This window comes from Syngnathus leptorhynchus, chromosome 4 (genome assembly GCF_054491065.1).
Source record: "Syngnathus leptorhynchus isolate UIUO chromosome 4, UIUO_Slep, whole genome shotgun sequence".
In the NCBI taxonomy this organism is placed as follows: Eukaryota; Metazoa; Chordata; class Actinopteri; order Syngnathiformes; family Syngnathidae; genus Syngnathus; species Syngnathus leptorhynchus.
Genome location: NC_141198.1, coordinates 11,056,790 through 11,077,833, shown reverse-complemented (window position 1 = coordinate 11,077,833; position 21,044 = coordinate 11,056,790). Strand labels below are relative to the sequence as shown.

Below are 21,044 nucleotides of genomic sequence, written 5' to 3'. Positions count from 1 at the left end.
ACATTGATAACCAAGATAATTTCAATCGGGAAACATTTAGATTTGGTCCCCCCCAGCTAATCTGTCACATGTACTATTCAAATGCACATTGCATTTTCAAATTTCCGATAGTACCTCAAGGTTGCACTATTTGACAGTCAACCGTCCTTGGCTAATGGCTACCCAGCTGGTCAAGGCTTGCAAAATAACAACTACGAAGCATTTCCACCTTAGCATTTTGCAGTTTGTCGGTGAGTTTAAGTCTAGCTTTTATGTTGTACTTGAATGTACATAGAATGTGAGACTCGTAAACCTCGCTTTCCGTTTCGCAACCTTTACCAAGCTAGCCTGTAAACAAACATTCCGCCTCAAAGCTGTGATGGTGGACAACAAACGTTTCATTAAAATATTTTTTGAAATCCTGCTACATGTGATCTTTGGGCAGCGGTCTACATTGTATGTACATAGTTTGTTTCCTATATTTTAGTTTCGTGGTTATGCAATGACAGTTCGCGTCAATGTAAACACCAATATGCGTCCTTCCAATAGTCGAGTTTGACTAATAGGAGTGTGTTTATGTTGTCAAACACCTTCCCACAGGTCACGACAGGGGCTTGGCATAAGGTTGATCCAATGTCCTTTAGTTCTGCTGACCAGGGTGGTCTATCTCAGGCCGCTCCATCCACCGAAGACAAGGAGCAGTCGAACTGTCCCGATGAAGTTGTGACTGCAGAGAACACACATGTGGTCCAGGTGTGTGTGCGTGTGTGCATATGGGGTGCCCTTTCTTGTGCAACTTATTGTTAGTGTCGTGTTGATTTCATGATGATCAGGCTTGGTGATATCCTGAGTGGGAAGGGGTTTGTGATGTGTGGTAACTATACAGCCTTTTCTCAAATGTATCCTACTGATGGAAGTTTTTAATCATAGGTGTCATACACAAGGCCTGTGGGCTAGATCTGGACGTCAGTGTTTTGTTTTGTTTTTTTACGTGTATGAGCACATTTGATTGTTTGATTTCAAATCTGTTATGGTGTTGTACAAATGCTGAAAATGGTGTCAATGTTGCTGTTTCATTAACTGATTGAACATTTTGTTGTGCTTCCATCTCTTTGTTGTGGTCGTTTTCTGGAAAGTATGTCAACAGTAATTAGTGAAATGCAAATTAGCAAAGAAAACGACTAGCAACAGTTCTAATCCAGTGGTATGCCCCCCCCCTCCCTTGACTGAGCCTCAGGCCACAGAGAAAAGCTTGACCAAGTCCTGAACATGTGACAAAAGAAACAATGTGCCTCTCTGCAACAACCTCTGACACCTTGCACAACTCCAAGGCTGTGCCAGGCAGGACTGAAATAGTCTATTGACTCAGCATTGTCACAATTCACACCACTCAAGGGTCCATCAATCTCTGTGCTCACTAATTCTTATTTAGCGTGAGACTTGGGTTGTGCTCCTGTTCTAATGGACAAAAATAGCTGCTACATTCTTTAACCGCTGAGCGACAGCACGGCAAAATGAAGACACTGTCCTTGTGTCTTGAGAAAAGAAATAGTTAGCCTATACATGTAAATCACATACTGTTCTTTTTTGTGATTGCACACACTGTTAACATTTGGTGACAGGGTATTGCATTTACTCTCCCAAGGTTAAGCAACTTTTAATGGCTCTTAGGAAAACCCTTTTCCAAATGATTATTCATTATTTCTGTAAATGTCAACACCCTCCTGACTTGTTTCCTGTCCTGGCAATTGCGTGAGGATGTGTCAAGTAGTGGAAGGTTCCAAATGGTTAAGATTCAAGGAAGTAGGGTTGTTTACAAGCTGGACTTGTGTCACTCGTAGAAAAAGGGGGGGCTGGATGAGCAGAGGGCAGAGTAGAATCGAGCTTTGTCTGCCTGACCAAGTGGAAAAAGCAGGCCTGATTCTTTCCTATTTGTTTTTCTTTACTTTGGCAAATTGTCACATTAGGAGCTTAGTGGTACAAAACAGACTGATCTCTGACCTTTATCATTTTTAACTTGCATATTGACACTTCTGGTGTGTTTTTTAAATTTATTATTATTATTTTTTTTTACAGGGACTGCCGGCAGTAGATGAAGCCTCTCCCGGTTCGACTTCATCCTTTGAGATGCTCGATATGGAGCATGCCCCACCTCCTTATCAAAAAGTGCAGCCTCACTGGTTCTTCTACAAACAGGGCGATGACAATGTACTTTGGCTCCCTTTTAGCAGAGAAGACTCGGACAAATTAGAGAATGCCGACAATGCAAGTAAGCATGCTCAAACTGTGCCGAGACACCTGGATTACACCTGGTCTAACGTGTCATGTCTCCAAATGTTAGGAGGCGACCACGGGGAGGTGGTGGTGGCCGTGGAGGGCGAGCGTTATGATGTGCATGTCAAGGAGAGGAAGTGCTATGCCGTGTACTGGGAACAAAAACCCATTGAGGTTCGCCGCTGCACGTGGTTCTCCAAAGGAGATAAAGACATGAGGTTCACGCCATACTCTGAAGACTTCAGCAACAGTCTGGAGGTAGTCTGGCACCAAGGAAGCTCCTTCACATCTCACTCGTTCCTCAATAAATAGTTGACTTGTTCGAAATTTACAGGACGCCTACATGATTGCGGTTACTTTAGACGAGTGGAAAAGGAAGCTGGATTTTCCCACGGGAGAGACGGTCATTCTACACAATCCCAAGGTGATTCCTTCACCGAGATTGTCGCCGTAATTACATTTATGACAAAGCTGCATTCTTCAGGTTTTTTTTTTTTTAAATATTCTCATCTTTTCCTCTCCCACTCTTTCAGCTGATGATGCATTATCAGCCAATAGGATTGCAGGAAGACTGGATCTCCTCGCCATCTGAGAACACCCGTCCTAAAACAGTCAAACGTGGCATTAACAACATCCCTGTAGAAATACCAGATGGTAAGTTTTTTTTTTTTTTTTTTTCCCCCTCAACATTGTAACATTCCCACACTGGCTATTTTATTTTGGTAACCCATTAGAAGTGCTGTTTTAGAATATGATAACAGTTACGTTTTTTTATTTGTTTAAAGGTGAACCCGAAAAGGTGGACCACCTTGTGTTTATGGTCCATGGCATCGGTCCAGCATGTGACCTGCGTTTCAGATCAATCATACAGTGTGGTAGGTTTTTTTTTTTCTTCTAATTTTCATTTTTATGCATGTTCTCCACTGTAGTGAAATTGATCATTCCTTATCTAGTGAACGACTTCCGAAGTGTGTCGCTGTCCTTGTTGGCTTCTCATTATAAGAATGCTCAGCTCGAGGGCAAGGTTGGCAAAGTGGAGTTCCTCCCAGTGAACTGGCACAGCGCGTTACATGGAGATGCCACTGGTGTGGATGAGTAAGTGTATCAGAAAATCAGAAAGTGTAAACACATACACGAAGCTAACTCATTCTTTTGGACTCATTGGATTTTTGTTCGATTTGTATTTCTTCTCATCTCCCCAGGGATATCCATAGGATCACTCTGCCTAGCATCAGCAGACTGAGACATTTCACCAATGACACGCTGCTAGACTTGTTTTTTTACAATAGTCCCACCTACTGCCAGACCATAGTGGACACAGTCGTCTCAGAGATCAACAGACTGCACACTCTCTTCAAACAGAGACACCCCAAGTTCAAGGGGGAAATTTCCGTCGTGGGTCATAGCCTCGGTTAGAAACACATTCAACTTTTCAAGTCACCTTGAGCATTAAAACACTGATTGTGTTGTTTTCTCTCTTTTCATAGGTTCATTGATCCTGTTTGACTTGCTCACCAACCAGCTAAATGGTTCAAAAGAATCTGCAAAAGAGGAGGTACACTTGTGTTCACTATGATTGCTTTCTCAGTAATTGTACGCAAAAGAGAGTTAAACAAAACAAAAACAAAAATCCTTTATGCTGAAGGTGCTGTCTGATGACCCATGTCATCAGGACCACGATACACTCGAGCAGACTCTCACCCGACTGGGACTACAGCAATACTCAACGATATTGAAGGCAGAATACCTGGATCTGGAATCACTGGTGACACATAAACACGAAAAGCTAAATGTTTTGAGTAAACCTTTATAACGTACTGCTTAATCTTTCTTTAGGCTCTTTGCCAGGAAAAAGATCTCAAAGATATTGGAATTCCACTTGGACCCCGGAAGAAGATCCTGAAATATGTCAAGAGAAAATACTTTTCAGAGGTCAGAAATGGTTATTTTTTTTGGCAAAGTCAAGTTTGTTTAAATGTGTTTTAGGTGATAGCAGCAGTTACTTACTGTACTTAAAAATGTTCACTTAGGATTCCAAAACAGGACGCCTGGCTCAAAAGCGACAAGGTTCCCTCTGCTGTGAGGACAATGGTAACCAATCTCCGGAATCGGCAGTGGGAAAGGGCCAGTTCCTCAGAACACAGTCCATCACCAGCGCTGTAGATTATGAATATTTCAACATGGGCATCGGACAGGTACCAAGCATGCATGCATGGAAAGGATTATTTTTGCTTCCAGCCTTCATGCATCACCCTCCTGCTTCTCTCCCGCCTGCTTACCCGGACAGACCAGTGGAGGCATAGCCAAGGGACAGGTTTGTCTCTAGTGGTTTCCACATGATAGCCTTGAAACACAGAATAGTCCAGGGGTCACTAATATGATGCTCGCCGGCACCAAAATGCCCCGAAGGTGCGCATCGGTAAACCGAAGACCTGTTCCAAAAGTAGTTTGCCAATGGTTCGATATCGTGATCACTGAAGTATGGTGTAGAAGCTTTCAGTTCATCAGTACCGAGAAGGTTTTTTTTAACAAACAAAAAAAATTGGTGACCCCTGGGATAGTCACTTATGATCAATATTATTTTATTGGTCATAACAGACTGTGGAACCCAAGACCATCCTCACTTTCTGTTCTCATCCACTCCTGCATGAGTGACCAGCTCTCTTCCTTGCATGCGCTCATTCACTTTCAAAGTTGTTTTGAAGATCTTTTTATTATTGCTTTTTGAGAAAAGCGATTGAACATTCTCTCTACAGGTATCTGTTGATTATCCACAGCTTGCGTTCCAGCCTCAGACCTTTTTTGCGTTTGGATCCCCTATTGGCATGTTCCTGACAGTCCGTGGACTTAAGCGAATTGATCTCAACTACAGCTTCCCAACCTGCAAGAGCTTTTATAACATCTACCACCCGGTGGGCAACAAAAAAAAATATACTATCTGACATTTGCTTGATTTAATAAAGTCTGATCATTTGGATGAAAGCGCAAAATCATCTAACGTCTTGTCTTGTGTTGTGTAGTTTGATCCTGTAGCTTACCGGATTGAACCCATGATTATTTCAGAAGTTGACTTTGAGCCAATGCTCATTCCACACCACAAAGGCCGCAAGAGGATGCACTTGGGTATGCCCCTCCCCCCCATCTCCAATCTATGTCAAACACTTTTATGGCATGACCCTTTCTTCAGGAATCCTAAAAATATGCATTTTTTTTTTTATCTACTAGAACTGAAGGACAGCTTGGCCCGCATGAGCATAGATTTGAAAAATAATCTATTGGGATCGATAAGGACAGCTTGGAAGTCATTTTCCAGACCGTCTGTTGCTGCACTGCCCCCAGTAGATGAAGGGATAACTACAACAGAAGGAAAACTTCAGGAAACGCAAGGTAGATTGAGTTTTTTTTGTGCTTTGTGAAATTGACGGTATATTGTGTAAATATGTGGAGTATTGTATACGTGTGTGTGTGTGTGTGTGTGTGTGTGTGTGTGTGTGTGTGTGTGTGTGTGTGTGTGTGTGTGTGTGTGTGTGTATGTGTGTGTGTGTGGGCATGTGGCCATCTAACCCCCTTGTCTTCGCACTCCTCATTCTCTGCTTGCCAACATCCTGCTTGTTTGTCTCTTAACTCTGTCTGGTGGTCACATCTCCTTCCTGCACTTCTTTGCACTTTACTGTGAACCTCAGCGTTGGCTCCAGTTTGCGCCTCTGCTCAGAGGGAAGAACAAAGAGGTGACTTTTGGACTAAAATATTGGAGTGGCCCAGGGCCCTTCATAGGCATTACTTCCAAGGTAAGCCAGGGCAGTCACACAGCTAACATAGAAGAGGTATAATATTTATTTAAAATAGAATAAGCTCCGGCACGCCTGCAACCCCCGTGAGGAAAAGTGGTTAAAAAAATGGATGAATGGATTTTTTTACGTTTTGTGAAAGGCAAAAAAAAATCACGACTGTGTGTCATCATTTTTCTAATTTGAAATCTTTGTCCCCTTTTTGAACATAATACAGTGAGTTACATCATCCTTGTCACAGAGAGTCATACTTTTAGGCGATGTAACGATTGACTGCTCCATGACTGATTGGTTTTTTTTTTTTTTTTTTACTAATTGTTGTACTGTCAAAACACTGCCACTGAAAATGTCTTCAACACTCTAATGAGCGAAATAGTTCAGCACTATTTATGTGGTGCTCCCTTTTCAGGCGTCATGTATGCATGTTCAAAGTATGTATTATTATGTCAGTGGCAGGTGGTGCAATTTAAAAATATGTACAGACTAATTTTGCTGGTTGAAATTTTGCTCCGACCGACCAATCAGAGGACGGAAACGTGCTGATACCATTGAGGGCTGGCGCTCTGGTCCTGTGAGGACTAATTTTATATTTGATTGGTTATAGAAGCAAGGTGGATCACTGGTTAGCACATCCGCCTCACAGTTCAAAGGTGCAGGGTTTGATTCCGCCTTTGGGCTCTTTTGAAGAATAGTCCTAATAAGCAGATATCTAATATATGTTTCTGTTGCCCCCGCAGGTGAGAGCGAGGACGTGGAATCGTCAAGATCAGCAGAGCAGCCGCAGCAGACAGAGCACGCAGAAATAAAAATGGGAATGTTGAATGGAGGGCGACGGATCGACTATGTGCTTCAGGAAAAACCCATCGAGAGTTTCAACGAATATTTGTTTGCCATTCAGTCTCACCTTTGCTATTGGTAAGTCATATGTGATAGTCAGAAGAGATGCCACTTTAATTTGATTTTTTATTTTTTTTTTCCCCTGTAAGATTTTTATTTCTGACATTTTCTCTCTCAGGGAATCCGAGGACACCGCTCTGTTGCTGCTGAAGGAAATTTACGACAAATTGGATGTGACATTGGAATAAATTTAACCGTAAATTGATTTTGCGTAATAAAATCCACTCCGGGGACCTGAGAGTTTGTTCAAGAAGGACACTTAACAGAGGTTGTGCAATCTTTCTCGAGAATGCCTTCTGGTCAGGTGATCTCTGGTCAGAGATGTCAGTTCAATTTTCAGTCACCGCCCAAATGGGGTTGGTGTCCAACTCTTAACATGCTATGTGTTGCACTTTTTTTTTTGTGCGTTTCCTTACCTCCTTGCACTTTGATTGCTATCAGCATATCTCACACACAACTGTAACTAGATATTGTGGAAGATTTTACATTATGACCAAGAGATCATTATAAAAAAAAAAAAAACATTCAAAAAAAAAGAACGTGTTGAAACATTCAAACACAATTTATAATAGAAAGTGTTCAAGGGAGCGCTCCTTGGTATTATTTTGTTTTGGTTGACTGGATTATTATTATTTTTGTATCGTCAGCAAAGTGAAGTGTTTGCTGTGTTCCGAAATTTGCACACTGCCCACCCAAAGAAAGCAAAAGCTGCTGCTGCTACGATGTATAATTTTGGAAAATTTTATTCTTTTACTTAGCAATTAATCCTTAATCTATCCATTTCAAATTTTTGCTCTTAAGATACAATACTGTCGACTATCAAGATGGGAAGATGTTTGCACAGCTCAATTTGATCATGTGAAGGACCAAATTCTGCGCTCTTGTGTTTCAAAGGATTATACAGCATTAAGAGTTTGCCTTGATATCTCATGTACAGTAGCTCTGCTATGTTTGATTATCTCAACATTCTGCTGCAGTTTATGCAGGTATGTGCTGAAGTAGCGTAGTTGCCATTTTGTTATCGTCAGAGCTTAATCAAAACTTAAAAACAATCTAACTCAACTTTGTATTCGTATTCAGCAGTCCTTGTTCACCCTCTAGCAACTAAATTGTTTACCAGACCGATGTTTTTAACTAGTTAAAGGTTTATCTCAAGCATGTGCATCTCACATCTGACATTTACACTCTACAAAGAAGCACTGAACAGTTTTTTTGTTTTATTGTACCTATACTTGACATCTCTGCTTTTGCAATGCACTCTTGACAAGTTTGTTGACGTGCACAATAGTGACTCTTTATACCTCTTTTGTGTGCCATAATAAAACAATGGCTTCTATTCCACGGCTATCTCAATGTTTTTATTGGATGCAAATGAACATTAAAATGATAGCAGAGTTGGAGCTAACATAAATTTGCAGAAAAGTGGATCAATCTTTTCTCACCTAAGTGCCAGATCTTGCAAGCATGCCAAGTGAAGTTCTGAGCCCAGATCCACTCACTCATTGCAGTTTGGATTCACAATTCTGAGCATTTACATTAATAAATCACACAAATGGACACAAAGCAAAGCACTAATGTCAGTCATCGCTTTCAAATCCACACATACTCTGAATCCAGAACCACAACAGCTACTTTTCATGTGCGAGATTAGGCCACTAAGGGGCAGTATAACGCACTAATGAAGACAACTAATTTGATGTTAACTTCAATTTGGATTGGCATGAAACATCTTGAGGGGTCTTTTTGAAGAATTGTTCACTAACTCTGCCAAACTGCTTCTTGTGGTGAAGTGAATTGAGTTCACTGCAAAATACTTTGACTAATATTTTGACTGAAGGTGTTCAAAATAGATCTGCTTTTGTCACTAATATCACTCTTTGGGATTAGTGTTTCTCCAGTAGTCCCAAAAGGTTAGTATCATAATTTCTTTTTGGGACACCACTTGTGACGCTCCATTCCTCCTCTTCTGCACCCCGCCTCTATTCTTTTCTTCCGTGTGACTGTAATCTGGCCCAGAGAGAGCGAGGATGAGGATAGGTGAGGGAGTGAGGAGGCGGGACTGTCACTAGTGTTTATGTCTGATCCTTACAGAACATCCACACACAAGTCGTGGTGACGTAACCAACCTGAAATGACAACCAGAACCTCAACGAGTTTTGAGTTCCTGGAGGAGAGCTGAATTGAAGATTTGGGATTTTGGGGAATACTACGGTTTTTTTTGGGGGGGGGGGGGTGCCATGGGGGGCTCCGTCAGCCAGCACGAGAAGAGTCCACCTCGCAAGATCAGCATGTAAGAGCCTTCATTGTGTTGTTGTACGCTTGATGAGGATGCTCAAGAATAGCCGAGTCACGGGGAGGATGCAGTTGATACCCGAGCGTCGACAGATGTGCAGTCTCATCTGATGACTTGTTTTTGAGCATGTCACAAGATTGCAGAGGAACAAACCGGGCTGACGGTCATGCTTTCTGCATTAACACACCTTGTGATTGCTTTTCTTTTCAATGAGCATTTTAAAAAGCAGCCATTGAAGATGAGATCGATTCAGACCTTCATTCCTGGCTTTTAATCGTTCTATTTATTTATTTATTTATTTATTTATTTATTTATTTATGCGTGTGAGCATGATTGATTCCGCTGTTTTTAAAGCACAGGAGTGAAAACAGCACTAATACTACTTTTATCCTTCATAACGAAAAAAAACGCTGCTCACTCTTATGTCACGTGTTGGTGTGTGGGTTTAGTGATGGAGAGGGTAATTGCATTGCCTAAAACAATTTCTTTCACCAAAACGAAATGCACCCGAATGAGATATAAAAGTGAAATTAAAGATTTATGGTAATGTTTTCTAACAATGTTACAGTAAAGGATTTCTCCATCTTAGTGTTGTCAAATATGTTGTGAAAATGTCCTCTAAAAATGGTTTCTTAATTGAGCTAAATCTATAAAGCCACTAGACTAGATGAAGTGTCAAATCTTTCAAGTGCAACAGCAGAGCAGGAAGTGTTGCCGGATGAATGCATGGCTGCACGGTGTGGCAATTGTGTAGTCTGCTATCTCTTTTGTTGTCACCGTCAAAAGCTCAGTGGTGTCTTTTTGCTCTGGAGCCTCCATTTATAGCAGTTTGTGACATCACTCAGCTTTCTACAGTAACTCTGAACTACACAAAATGATTTTCACAGTCTTGTGGTACTTTAAATTTCCTCAGTATAAATTAGGTTTCTTGAAAGTTTATTTTGTATGGTTGCAATATCATAATCTCGAGCCACACCCGCTGTCCACGGCCATGTCAAGGGGTTGTCATTGTTATTCTTTAATATGATATAAATACAAATACATACAAATCTTTCTGCATTAGTAGATTGAGTGCTCGGTCAGTAATTAGTTATTGCTGATGGTGTTTTGTACGGTGGATGCCTTGATTTGATCTCCTCCTTGAATTTATTTCTGCTTCCACCGAAAGCGAGTACACCCACGGACTGGCTGTGTACAATACAGCAAGAACAAATTGTAATTTACCCACTTTTTGAGAAGTATCCATCTGTGTTTCATATTAGTATGCATCAGCAGGGTTGCTTGTCAGCTGGTTGACCTGAAGGTGGCGCTAGATGAAAGGTGGATCCACCTTTTCACTTTGGCCGTGTGTGTGTGTGTGTGTGTGTGTGGGAAGATAGATAGCTGACATTTGCAAAGATTTGCCAATTCTATGTGCACAGACAAACGAAAGCACCAAAATAATTCTCTAATCCAGAATAACATCTCCACAATGACTAATCTATCAGTCATTGATTGCTTCTTTATTATTAGCTCAGAATAAACACACGTCAGTCACATTGTGATGGATGATTAAGGGTGGGCATTCTTGCTGGATTACACAGTACACGTGACATACTGGATGGTATATGCACAGTTCCTGTGACGCTACTGAGTGAGAATACGCATGAGTGCTGCCCCCACCCCCTCTCGTGAGCTATTTGTGGTTTTACGGTATTACATAAGAGCCGTTCTGCTGCCTCCCTACGTTTATTGCATTTTTTATTTATTTTTTAGTTTAGAGAGAGGAAGCAGGACAACTCATGCTTTATGGCGTGTGTTTTATGCTAACAAAGCACATCCATCTGACATTGATGGAATTTTGTCATCTTTGCCCTCTCTTCATGACAGATTTGTCTTCTCCGATGTTGTTACTGGCACACTATCAAAAAAGAAAGTCTGTTGTGAATTTTAGTATTTGCCCCACTTTCAGAGGTGAAGTAATACTAATTCATGCAATCCCATTTTTTTGCACATCCATCACCAACAGAGCAAGGCCCTTTTCTGTTTTCACCAAATTTCATTTACCTACCTACCTCATCATCATCTTTTTGAATATTTTGTCTCATATTTATGATGTTAAACGTAATGTAATGGTTGTTCCTGTTTATATTGTTAATTATTTTAGCCTTTCCCTTTTTTGGTGGGTTTTTTTTTTTCCCAAGAGTTGGTTTCAGATGGCTTACTTTTGGGGGGGGGGGGGGGGGGGGGTGCATGTGTGCAAGTGTTTGTGGGTGAGTGTGATGCAATAACGTAAAATCCACACCAGCCATGATCAATATGATTAAGCAGGCAGGAGTGATTTTTTTTGTCAGTGTTGTGCACTGATATTTTTAAATGTAAGTTTGCTTATTTGACATGTTTGCTGTCTGCCCTCTATGTGAACAATGGATCCTCTGTGGCTGTGTTCACACATCAGTGAAGGAAAAAAAAAAAAGGACTTCATTAGCAGTTTGGATAGACCCCACTAGGGAAAGTTAGAGCAGGGTGATCCATGCAAATAATTATCAAGCAAATATTTTTTACTTGTTTTATTTTTGAATTGTTGAAAACGATGTGAACATATACAAATGAGCAATGGCATGGCATATGCAGTATTTTACCGGTGGTCTGAGGATAGCGTGGGTTTCGCTACCATGACGACCAGAGATTGAACAATGTAAGCCAGTGGGTGGCATTTTTGTGACGCTCAAATTTTGTCCCAAATCTAAATTGGAAGAACTCATGAGCTTTTGATTTAAGCGCTCCATTGTGTGTCCTCAGATTGTTTCCCGAATTTTATTGCACCAATGCATATATTTTACATTGAAAAATATTTCTGCACAACTAAAGTATCACAAAAAAAAGTATCTAAACTGAAATAATGAAATCGGGAATCACCCTTTAGATTGTGAGCACCTACTATGGGAATGACATCAGAGAAATCTTCCTGGATGTCATGACATCACCATATCATCATTGCTCTTATGTTTATGATTTCACTTTTGATCTGCTTGTTAAAAAAGTCCAACTTTTTACTTTTAAAGCTTTTCCAGCTACATTACACTTACTGTTTTCATGCAATGAAAGGCCTCAGTGATTTTTTTTTTTCCTTGAACACTCCCACACACTGCCTCATTTCCTTGAGGCCAGATAAATAAAAAATAGAACTTGTTTCATGGTAGCTTGTGAGCGCAGTGGTATGCTATCGTATAAAAGATGGAAGCAGCCACATAGGCGCACTAAAGTGTTTGTCTCATAAATTTAGATTTTACGTCTTTTGCATCCTGTTTGGTCGTCTGTTTCGGAGTAACTTGAGTCGGTCGTCTCGTGGCCTCATAAAACAGTAAGCTTTGCCTCTCGTCCTTCACAAGGAGGGGAGGAGGCTCCACAAGGAAGGGAGAGGCTGACTCCTGAGGAAGTCATGCAACCATGAGGGCGCAGCAGAGCAAGCTGCGTCTGTTTGACCAGCTGATCGTTCCTCCCAGTGAGAGGAGGGAAGGCAGGGAGGGGAGGAGTGACCACTGATGCTCCACTAATCTGCATCGGAGAGCAAAAGCAGACGACTGAAACGGCAGCTGCGACGAGGAAAGACACCTTTTTTTTTTGCAGACGATGGACAGAACTCAAAGGAAGTGGTACGTTGTGGAGAAAGCGTCAACGGCAGTTTATTTTTAGAAGCCTTCTTGTTTGAAAGAGGAAGACAAAATAATCGAGGAGGAAGAGGAACCCCAGAGGAAGTAACAGCAGCAGTGTTTTGTTTTTTTTCTTTTTTGTTTACTCACAATCTTGTGCAGAGATGTCCTGGTTGTCTCCTGTTCAGTGGGCCAAATGGACATGGTCAGCAGTGACGGGGGTCTCAGGAGATGACAACGATGACAAGTAAGAGGCTCACACTTGCAGTTAGGATGAGAAAAAAAAATACATATTGAGGCAGATGAGCTACAGGTGGACTACAAACATTTCTTTTTTATGTGGTAATGAGTCACCCTGACAGGTGGACACACAAGGTCCAAATGTACAAGTGGTCTAAAAGTAGATTCCTTGCATGACTTTGGAGATTTTTTCTTTTTTTATCCTCTTCAGCTTTATGTGACTACTAGTACCTCTGTTATTATGTGAGGAAAACGAGAGCCAATCACTTTGGTTGCAGAAAGTTGGGGGATGGTTGAGGGGGAACCACAGTTTCCAATCCTTGAGGTTTTTTTTTTTCCATCCACTTCCAGTTTCTAGGTAACCATTTAACATTGCAATCATTGGGGCCATCTCTGGGATGGGCTCCAATGTGAATGTGTGTGTGTGTGAGAGGGAGAATGTGTGTGATGTGAGGCTGGTGGGTTAGATGTGGATGGTGCAAGCTTGTATCAGAAGGGGCGCAGTTGGGTTTTGGCTCTGACAGCTCTAGTCTGAGTTCTGTTTTTCATTAGAGTGCGGGTGTTTTGATGTACTACTTTCATGCATGGGCACACTTGCACTTTCTTTCCCACTCCCACCACTCTTGAGGAAATTAATTCAGCCAAAAGACTGCAAGTGTTTAGTGTGTGCGTGAATGTGGAGCAAAGGATGCAGGTGGTCTGCTCGGACGCTCTGCTTTACTTCCTCACCTCCCCCTCACTTCCCTTGAAATGAAATCATCTTGTTTAGTTGATGCCCCCTTTTATTGTTTCTTGGTATTCCGAGAAGACCCTGAAAGTCAAGACCTAACACTGTTAAAAGACTTTGCAGAAAAAATGAAAATGAGTTTATTTTTGTGTGTGAAATTCATGATGTAACAAAAGTAGAAAAGACTAATGATTTTTTTATTTTTTTAGTTTTTGTGTTTTCTAGTTACATTCTAATAAATAGACTAAGAAATATTGTGATAATGGCTTTGCTAAAACTATCATCTATGGGCTTTTGCACAGTTCTGTGATGAATAAGCCATTTGTTCATTTTATTATCACGACCAACACGGCACAGCAAATAAAAGCACCATTTTTTTCTCTCTATAGTTCAGACTCGGAAGGAACCTACGAGACCCCAGAGGCAGAGTCTCCAGGTGTGGTGAAACTGCTGAGTCAACTGGACAACTCCACACTCACAGGTAATTATTTTAGCTGCTGCAAATTTGTTTTTAAAGTTGCTATTCCCCTCAATGTTTTGAGATTATGCAACTCCGTCTGATCGCTACTTACAGAGCAGCTAATGAATAAACATTTGATTATGTAAAAGATGACATCACTTTTTTCCCTATGACTCCATTTGAAGTTTCTGCATGTTTACTTCAACTCTAGAGAGTATTATGCATCAATAAAGATTTTTTTTTTCTTAGGAGATATTAAGTGTACAAAATTACAAATATATTTTCATAATATTGAATACGTTTAGAAAAAAAATCAACATACATCTATTCAGTTTGTGTCTGTGTGGCAGACATACGGTACATAGAAAATTCACGTAAATGATGCCATCAAATTTTGGTTCTGACTGAGTCGATATGGATGTTCTGATTCTGTCCGTGCCTCATTTTCTCATCTCCTCCTTCGCTTAGAAAGGGCATTCAAGGCCAATGTTGACATTGTTGCTAGGCCTCTTGGTGCCGTGAACTCTGTGTGACTGGGTGGGGCTCCTCTTCAGCTGTTCCCTCTCAAAAGGGCGTGAGTGCCCGAGAGAGCCCCGATTCTGGGCTGCATATCAAGTCGCACATTACTGCCACCGTCTGCTGTGATATGCTGTTATTCTTTCACGACAGGTTGTTTTATTCTTCAATATAGTGTATACTGTACCATACACTTCTCTGTGTGGGTGGGGGGAGTATTTTTACTCACATTCTGTGTTCCGCACATGAGAAATATGACTCAACGGAGATGGTTCTGCTGTGGTCGTTAGCTTGCTGTTAACAGGATGTGAAAGCTCTGTTGCAGCCATTTTAAGTGTTCTAACAGGAGAAAGAAGGAAGGGTCACCACTTAAGGGTGAAATGCCTGGATGACAAATCAAAACATGATAGTCGGTGGAGAAGTTTGCGGTTTTCTAATCAGTGACCATAACCTTAGGAACTTTTGCACAACAAATCGTATTCCCCTGAAAATGATAAAAAAATAACAATGCTCAAAAAGCGCTATTGTTTCGATGTAGCAATATGCCACGTTTCCTAAATATTGTAAACATCTCTCACTACAATGCCGTGTACACTTTTCTCTCTCTTTGTTATAGAGCAATTGGTCGACAAGAATTTTAGCCAGGATGAGGTTGACGCTCTAAACAACCTGACTGGCTCATCCCCCAACAACAACAGCTTTGGTCTGAACCAGAACCTCAATCTAACTTTGACACCGAAGACTTCATACCAGTCAAACGCCGCATCGCCAGCACAACGACCTCCGTCTCTACCAGTCCGCTCCCCGCTGAACACGCCGGATCCCTCAGAGGTGGACGATGAGGCGCCTGTCATCTCCAACCTGAGCCCAGACTCAAACTTGAACCCAGGCCATAACCTCTCCACCCATCATGACTTGCTCAATGGCAATGTGAACTCCCATAGTGCAAAACCGGCCTGCTACCAGGAGGGAAGTGCTGTCGACATGATCACGTGAGTAAGAAAAATAGAAACGCTCACATTGTACCCACTTCCAGTTACTGTAGACTCCTCCAGCTGGACTCTGTGACTCACATTTTTCAAGCTGCACAAACACAGCTTTGTCTCTGATGGCTGAAAGGAACAACAGTCAATGCACGTTATTGTGCGCACTGAACCTGAGCCCATCAAAGTGTGTACTAATTGCTTTTTTTGTGTAGCTCTGAATGTTTGTTAGTTCCAGCAGATGATTGGACACTTCATTAGGTACACATGCACACTCAAACTAAGAACTAGACTTGAACTATAGCCATCCATCGAACTTCTTATTGCTTGTTCTGTTGAAGTTTATGTGAAGCAGGGGCCTCACTACATAAAACTTACATAACATTCATTCTATTATGTTTTTATTAATACTTTTTGCACGTGCAATGAGAGAAGAAAACCATACTTCCTGTATCACTTCTATCCAGAGACCTTATTATGTATTTCAATTAGTAGAGAACATTGAAATGTCCCATTATTATAACAGAATTAGTGATGTGAAAACGGTCATTTTTTTAGAGAAATGTTCACTTGAGAGCTACTCACGAGCAATTAACACACGCAGGGGTTTGTAATTGGACGAGTGGATGTTGTTTGGTTTATTGTGAACTCCAAAGGATAGCGTGTTAATTTTTTTTTTGTTACTTGGTTTACATGCATATTTCGCTTACATTTTGTGAAGTTTTGATCATCCAGAGTGAAGAGTGTTTATGCTCATTTGCATACGTAGTAAAGGGCGTGAAGTGGGAGGGGCTTGAAGCTCACAACATGTGCCGCCAATCGCATATTGATTGAAATGCACACAAAAAATAAAAAAAATTTGCACAAATTCCTGTGTGCGTACGCATTCATAAAGCTCTGCAAGTGGCCATGTGCGTATTTGGAAAGATTAGCCAGTTTTTGTACTGAGACCCCTGGAGTCTCTCCCAACTCTTGGGTAAAAGGCAAACTCCACCCTGGATGGTTTACCAGTCAATCACAACACACATGCATTGAAGAAAGGGGGCAACCATCCACGTCATACAACATTACTGAGGCAACTGAGTGCATGCTGCTGACATGCAAGTCAGGCAAGTGAACTTCTATGCTGTCATAGTAACTACTGACAGAAATTTGGCTTGTGTAGGTGTACTTAATGTAATGTCCTGTTTCTAGTCTGAAGTAGCAATTGCTTATCTTGTGTGGTGCAGTTTTAGATGCTCCAAGTAGAAATCAAACCAAATCCCTTCCTGCCTAGACTATTTACACATAAGATGATTTATGCTTTTACAAAGTTTTATATATTTTTTTTGTTTGGTATGTACATTTTGTAATTATTGACTAAGTCTTTGGTGGCGTTTCAGTGATCTTGACACTTTGGTGTTTTCCTTTAAATATGTAGATTGTCTCCCTCTTGTGGTTTGACTGTGTAGTGCGTCTGCTAAACAAAAACTTTTCTCCCCATAAACAGTATCACTAATAATTCTTCGTGATGTACGTGCATGTATGTAATGCAGAAAAAAGATTTAAAAGTCAGTTCAAGTTTGACATGACATTTACACTACACAGCCACACCACAAGAGGGAGACACTCTACAGGTTAAAGGAGTGGATAGGTAGTTATGAAAAATATGATAGAAGAATGTCTTATCGTGTTTTGAAGAGTTGAAGAGAGTATTCACTTTAATTTCACATTTTATTTTTGTTTCACTATTTACTATACTTGCTTGTTCCTTTTGTGACAGGCTTGTCATTCCATATACTATTCAGGAGATATTTTTTTCATTTGACACTATTAATCCTCGCAATTGAGAATTTCCAGCTGAGCACATAACATCTGAGAAATTGCTTGGTCATCCTTTTTGTTTATGTTCACTCTACTTTTCTTGTTGTTCATGTTCAGTAACTCATGTAAAGTGAAGTCAGAGCAGCCGACACAAAAGAACCCGAGTGGCCAGGTGAGGATGGATGTGTTTCGTCGCATCATCGCGAGGACTCTGTATTGATTTAGTATTACTAACTGTTTACCTTTAAGGCTGATCCAGGCGACCATGCCACCGATGAGGAGAAGTTGGCCAGTAGCACATGTGTCAAAACAGACAAGGACCAAAGCGGTGAGGAAATCAATTCATTATCAGTTAACAGCAGATTGTCCCAATACAGCAGTTGTCCCAATACTTTTGTATCGACACATAACTCAGTTACCACTTCTATAGAATGTCACTATTGTCCCAGGACCAGATAGCTCCTGTAGTTTAGTCAACACGCTTCAAAGCAATCTCTGGACCAAATCCAGGGAGAAGGTCATTAGTCTTTCCTGTTACACATACAGCCAATGTGAATGATTAACGGGGGCTACCATGTTGTGCTGCACCAACATGTGACTGTACAGTGTAGTCTTATCTGCATGAGAAGACAAACAAGACGTGTCTTTCCATGTAAACATGCTTTCTCAGAAGTTAACATGGAAATGAACTTTTTGTTTGGACTAATAACAAAACCGGCACTTTTCAAGAAACCTGAATATCGTTTAAACCTATTCCCAGTAAATCATGCCAATACTGTTCACAATTTGTTATACTTATTCTCTAGTTCTCATATGAAATGATGTCTTTCAGACCAAATCTGCCATGAGTCTTGCATACCAGAAGAGCCAGACAGCTGCACACTGGTGAGAACTGCACCTAATGTATTTAATTTAATTATTGCAGAATTGATTAGTAAATCACATGATCTTAGATGCAAGAGTCTTGCTGCAATACACTCCACAAAGATGGCCACACTTCCACTTATACCTTAAATCTGCAGCACAATGACATGTGTCTCATGGTGGCCGCTGAGTTCCTTGGATTATGATTATCATCTGGGAGATTAGATTGGGCCTTTTTTAATCCCAAGGAAGGGCAGAGACTGCATAGAGGGGGCGGGGGGGATAAAGGCCGAGAGGTGAGCAAGGTTTGAAAAAAAACAGCCGTTTTGTTGATAGTAAAAATCAGTTTCTTCAAGTCCCTTTTTGTTGCTTTTTCTCTGATTTACCTGAATAATGGCATTTGAGATCTGTCTTCTCTCTCGGTTCATGATACAGGATATTCTTGTTTTAAGCAACTGTCCCCCCGCCCCCCTTCCTCCCTTAGCACAAAGAAGACTCGAGTAAGTGGAAGAAGAAATCAGGAGGAATTGGCATGCCGAAAACGGGAAGTGAGGTCCTGGACTCCATCTGCATCAATGAGGAGGAGAAAGAAGCTGTTCTAACGCTAATCAGAGAGGAGGTACCAACCTTTAACATTACAAACAGTAATTGATCACATTCCATTTCTGATCACACCTAATGTCTCTTTTCTTAGATCATCACTAAAGAGACTGAAGTGAACGACTGGAAGAGGAAGTATGACGACAGCAGACAGGAAGTCAATGAGATGAGGTGAAGATGATCACACAGACAGACAGACAGACAGACAGACGATGAGTGTGTTTTGTGCTTTTACAGAAAGATTGTTGCCGAGTATGAAAAGACAATTGCTCAGATGATTGGTGAGTAGGTCCAAACTAGGTCTTGACAGTCATTCTTATGAGCTGCTACTAGACTGACTGATCTCAATGATTCCGTCGTCCCTCAGAGGATGAGCAGAGGAACAGCCTGAGCTCCCAGAAGGCTCTGCATGCTGTAACCATGGAGAAAGATGCGGCGCTGACAGACCTAAACTCAGTGGAACGCTCTTTGTCTGACATTTTTCGGCGCTACGAGAACCTGAAGAGCACCCTCGACGGCTTTAAGAAAGTAAATGCTCTTGTTTCTCCACATATCTGTCCATTTTTGTAACTCAAAACATTCAGGAGGTTTGTCCTGCAGAAGAAAAGCATTTAACAATGCCACAAATTTGTGTCTCAGGAATTTGGTTTCTCGACTATAGCAATGAGTCATTTGTGCTCGCCAGTTTTCGGAAACTGAGTCGTGATTGGTTGTGAGGTCTCGGGTCATGCACAGCAGATGAAGAATGGCGTGAGATGGGAAGAACATTTCAAAAAAAGTCAAATGTGTCATGGACGCTTCCTCTGCAGAATGAAGAGGCGCTGAAGAAATGTGCTCAGGAATATCTGGCCAGAGTCAAGCAGGAGGAGCAGCGATACCAGACACTCAAAGTCCACGCAGAGGAGAAGCTCGACAAGTAAGTACCATTAACAACTCTGAGAGGTCACTGCTGAAAAAATGACGGCTATTCTTTTTCGCGGTCCGGCCCCGCTCAGGGCCAATGAGGAGATCGCTCAGGTGCGCACAAAGGCGGCCTCCGAGAGCTTGGCGCTGAACGCCAGCTTGAGAAAGGAGCAAATGAAGAACGAGTCACTGGAACAAACCCTGCAGCAGAAGGTATGCTGGCCTGAACGCCGTCTTTCTCTTTGTTAAATGAGCACATTGTCATTCTGTCCCGTACAGAATGAAGAGATCGAGGAACTCACAAAGATCTGTGACGAGCTCATTGCCAAAATGGGCACCGGTGACTGAGACGAGCCATCACTGAGCTGAAGCCACCGATGACTTTTCGCATGTCTGTATCGATTGCAATTTGTGGACCCCTCGTGCTTTTGGAAATCCTGCCAGCCAACAATAATAACAATGATGTGCTTGTGGCTGGACTGAAATTCCCAGCCGCTTAACGGCGTAAATGTCATCCAACTCTTTCCCTGCATGGCGACATCAAATTTAAGGTAGGCCGAAGTCACTTTTGACTCGTATGCTCAGAAAAACTTCAACTGATTTATTCTTCAAATAATGGGATAGTGTGGCATCAGATGATCGCCATGGTTGCGCAACAAGAGAGATTGAGTTGTTTGGCTGGACTAAAGAACCCGAATGGTTCCCCTTTTGCTTATAAGAATTCTACAACTTCACTACAGCATAAAGATTGCACAGCTTTTAATCATAAAAAATCAAAACACAGACAATCAATGACTTCCCATACAGATTATATAAACACTGACATTGTTTTTTTTCTTTCAAGTAATGTTTATGTTAAAAATCAGAATAGCACCCAGCCAGACATTAGGACTGAAACAGCAAATATTAAATTCCTCTAACAACTGTGGGTGGGGAATGCCAAGTACCAGCTGCTGCTTTTTTTTTTTTTTTTAAACAATCCCATTCTAATCATATTTCCCATCTGTGAACCATGTGTTTGAGTTCATGCCACGCTCTTCACACTTTTAAAAAGAAATGTGAACGCAATGTGAATCTACAAAAAG

General features: G+C 41.3%; 2 protein-coding genes across 3 annotated transcripts; both read left to right on the top strand.

Annotated features, from left to right (window-relative positions):
- The first annotated feature begins 116 nt into the window (after positions 1 to 116).
- Positions 117 to 8,279, top strand: ddhd2 (DDHD domain containing 2). 2 transcript variants are annotated; one of them, XM_085910563.1, is made up of 20 exons: positions 117 to 230; positions 580 to 732; positions 2,056 to 2,248; positions 2,321 to 2,511; positions 2,588 to 2,677; positions 2,787 to 2,907; positions 3,039 to 3,128; positions 3,207 to 3,348; positions 3,456 to 3,664; positions 3,741 to 3,808; positions 3,899 to 4,018; positions 4,090 to 4,185; positions 4,284 to 4,448; positions 4,541 to 4,567; positions 5,010 to 5,165; positions 5,274 to 5,376; positions 5,479 to 5,640; positions 5,937 to 6,041; positions 6,779 to 6,956; positions 7,057 to 8,279. In XM_085910563.1, the coding sequence occupies exons 2-20, from the start codon at positions 613 to 615 to the stop codon at positions 7,124 to 7,126; spliced, it is 2,406 nt and encodes an 801-aa protein (XP_085766689.1). In that variant the 5' UTR covers positions 117 to 230; positions 580 to 612; the 3' UTR covers positions 7,127 to 8,279. The 2 variants fall into 2 exon arrangements, with proteins under 2 accessions (XP_085766689.1, XP_085766688.1); XM_085910562.1 differs by lacking the exon at positions 5,937 to 6,041.
- Positions 8,280 to 12,389: 4,110 nt separating this feature from the next.
- Positions 12,390 to 20,938, top strand: LOC147058068 (transforming acidic coiled-coil-containing protein 1-like). The gene is made up of 13 exons (XM_085909607.1): positions 12,390 to 13,110; positions 14,220 to 14,311; positions 15,423 to 15,798; positions 17,710 to 17,764; positions 17,842 to 17,920; positions 18,425 to 18,477; positions 18,941 to 19,075; positions 19,151 to 19,227; positions 19,294 to 19,337; positions 19,424 to 19,584; positions 19,866 to 19,972; positions 20,052 to 20,172; positions 20,239 to 20,938. Exons 1-13 carry the CDS (start codon positions 13,028 to 13,030, stop codon positions 20,305 to 20,307), a joined length of 1,452 nt encoding a protein of 483 aa, XP_085765733.1. The 5' UTR covers positions 12,390 to 13,027; the 3' UTR covers positions 20,308 to 20,938.
- The last annotated feature ends 106 nt before the right edge of the window (positions 20,939 to 21,044 follow it).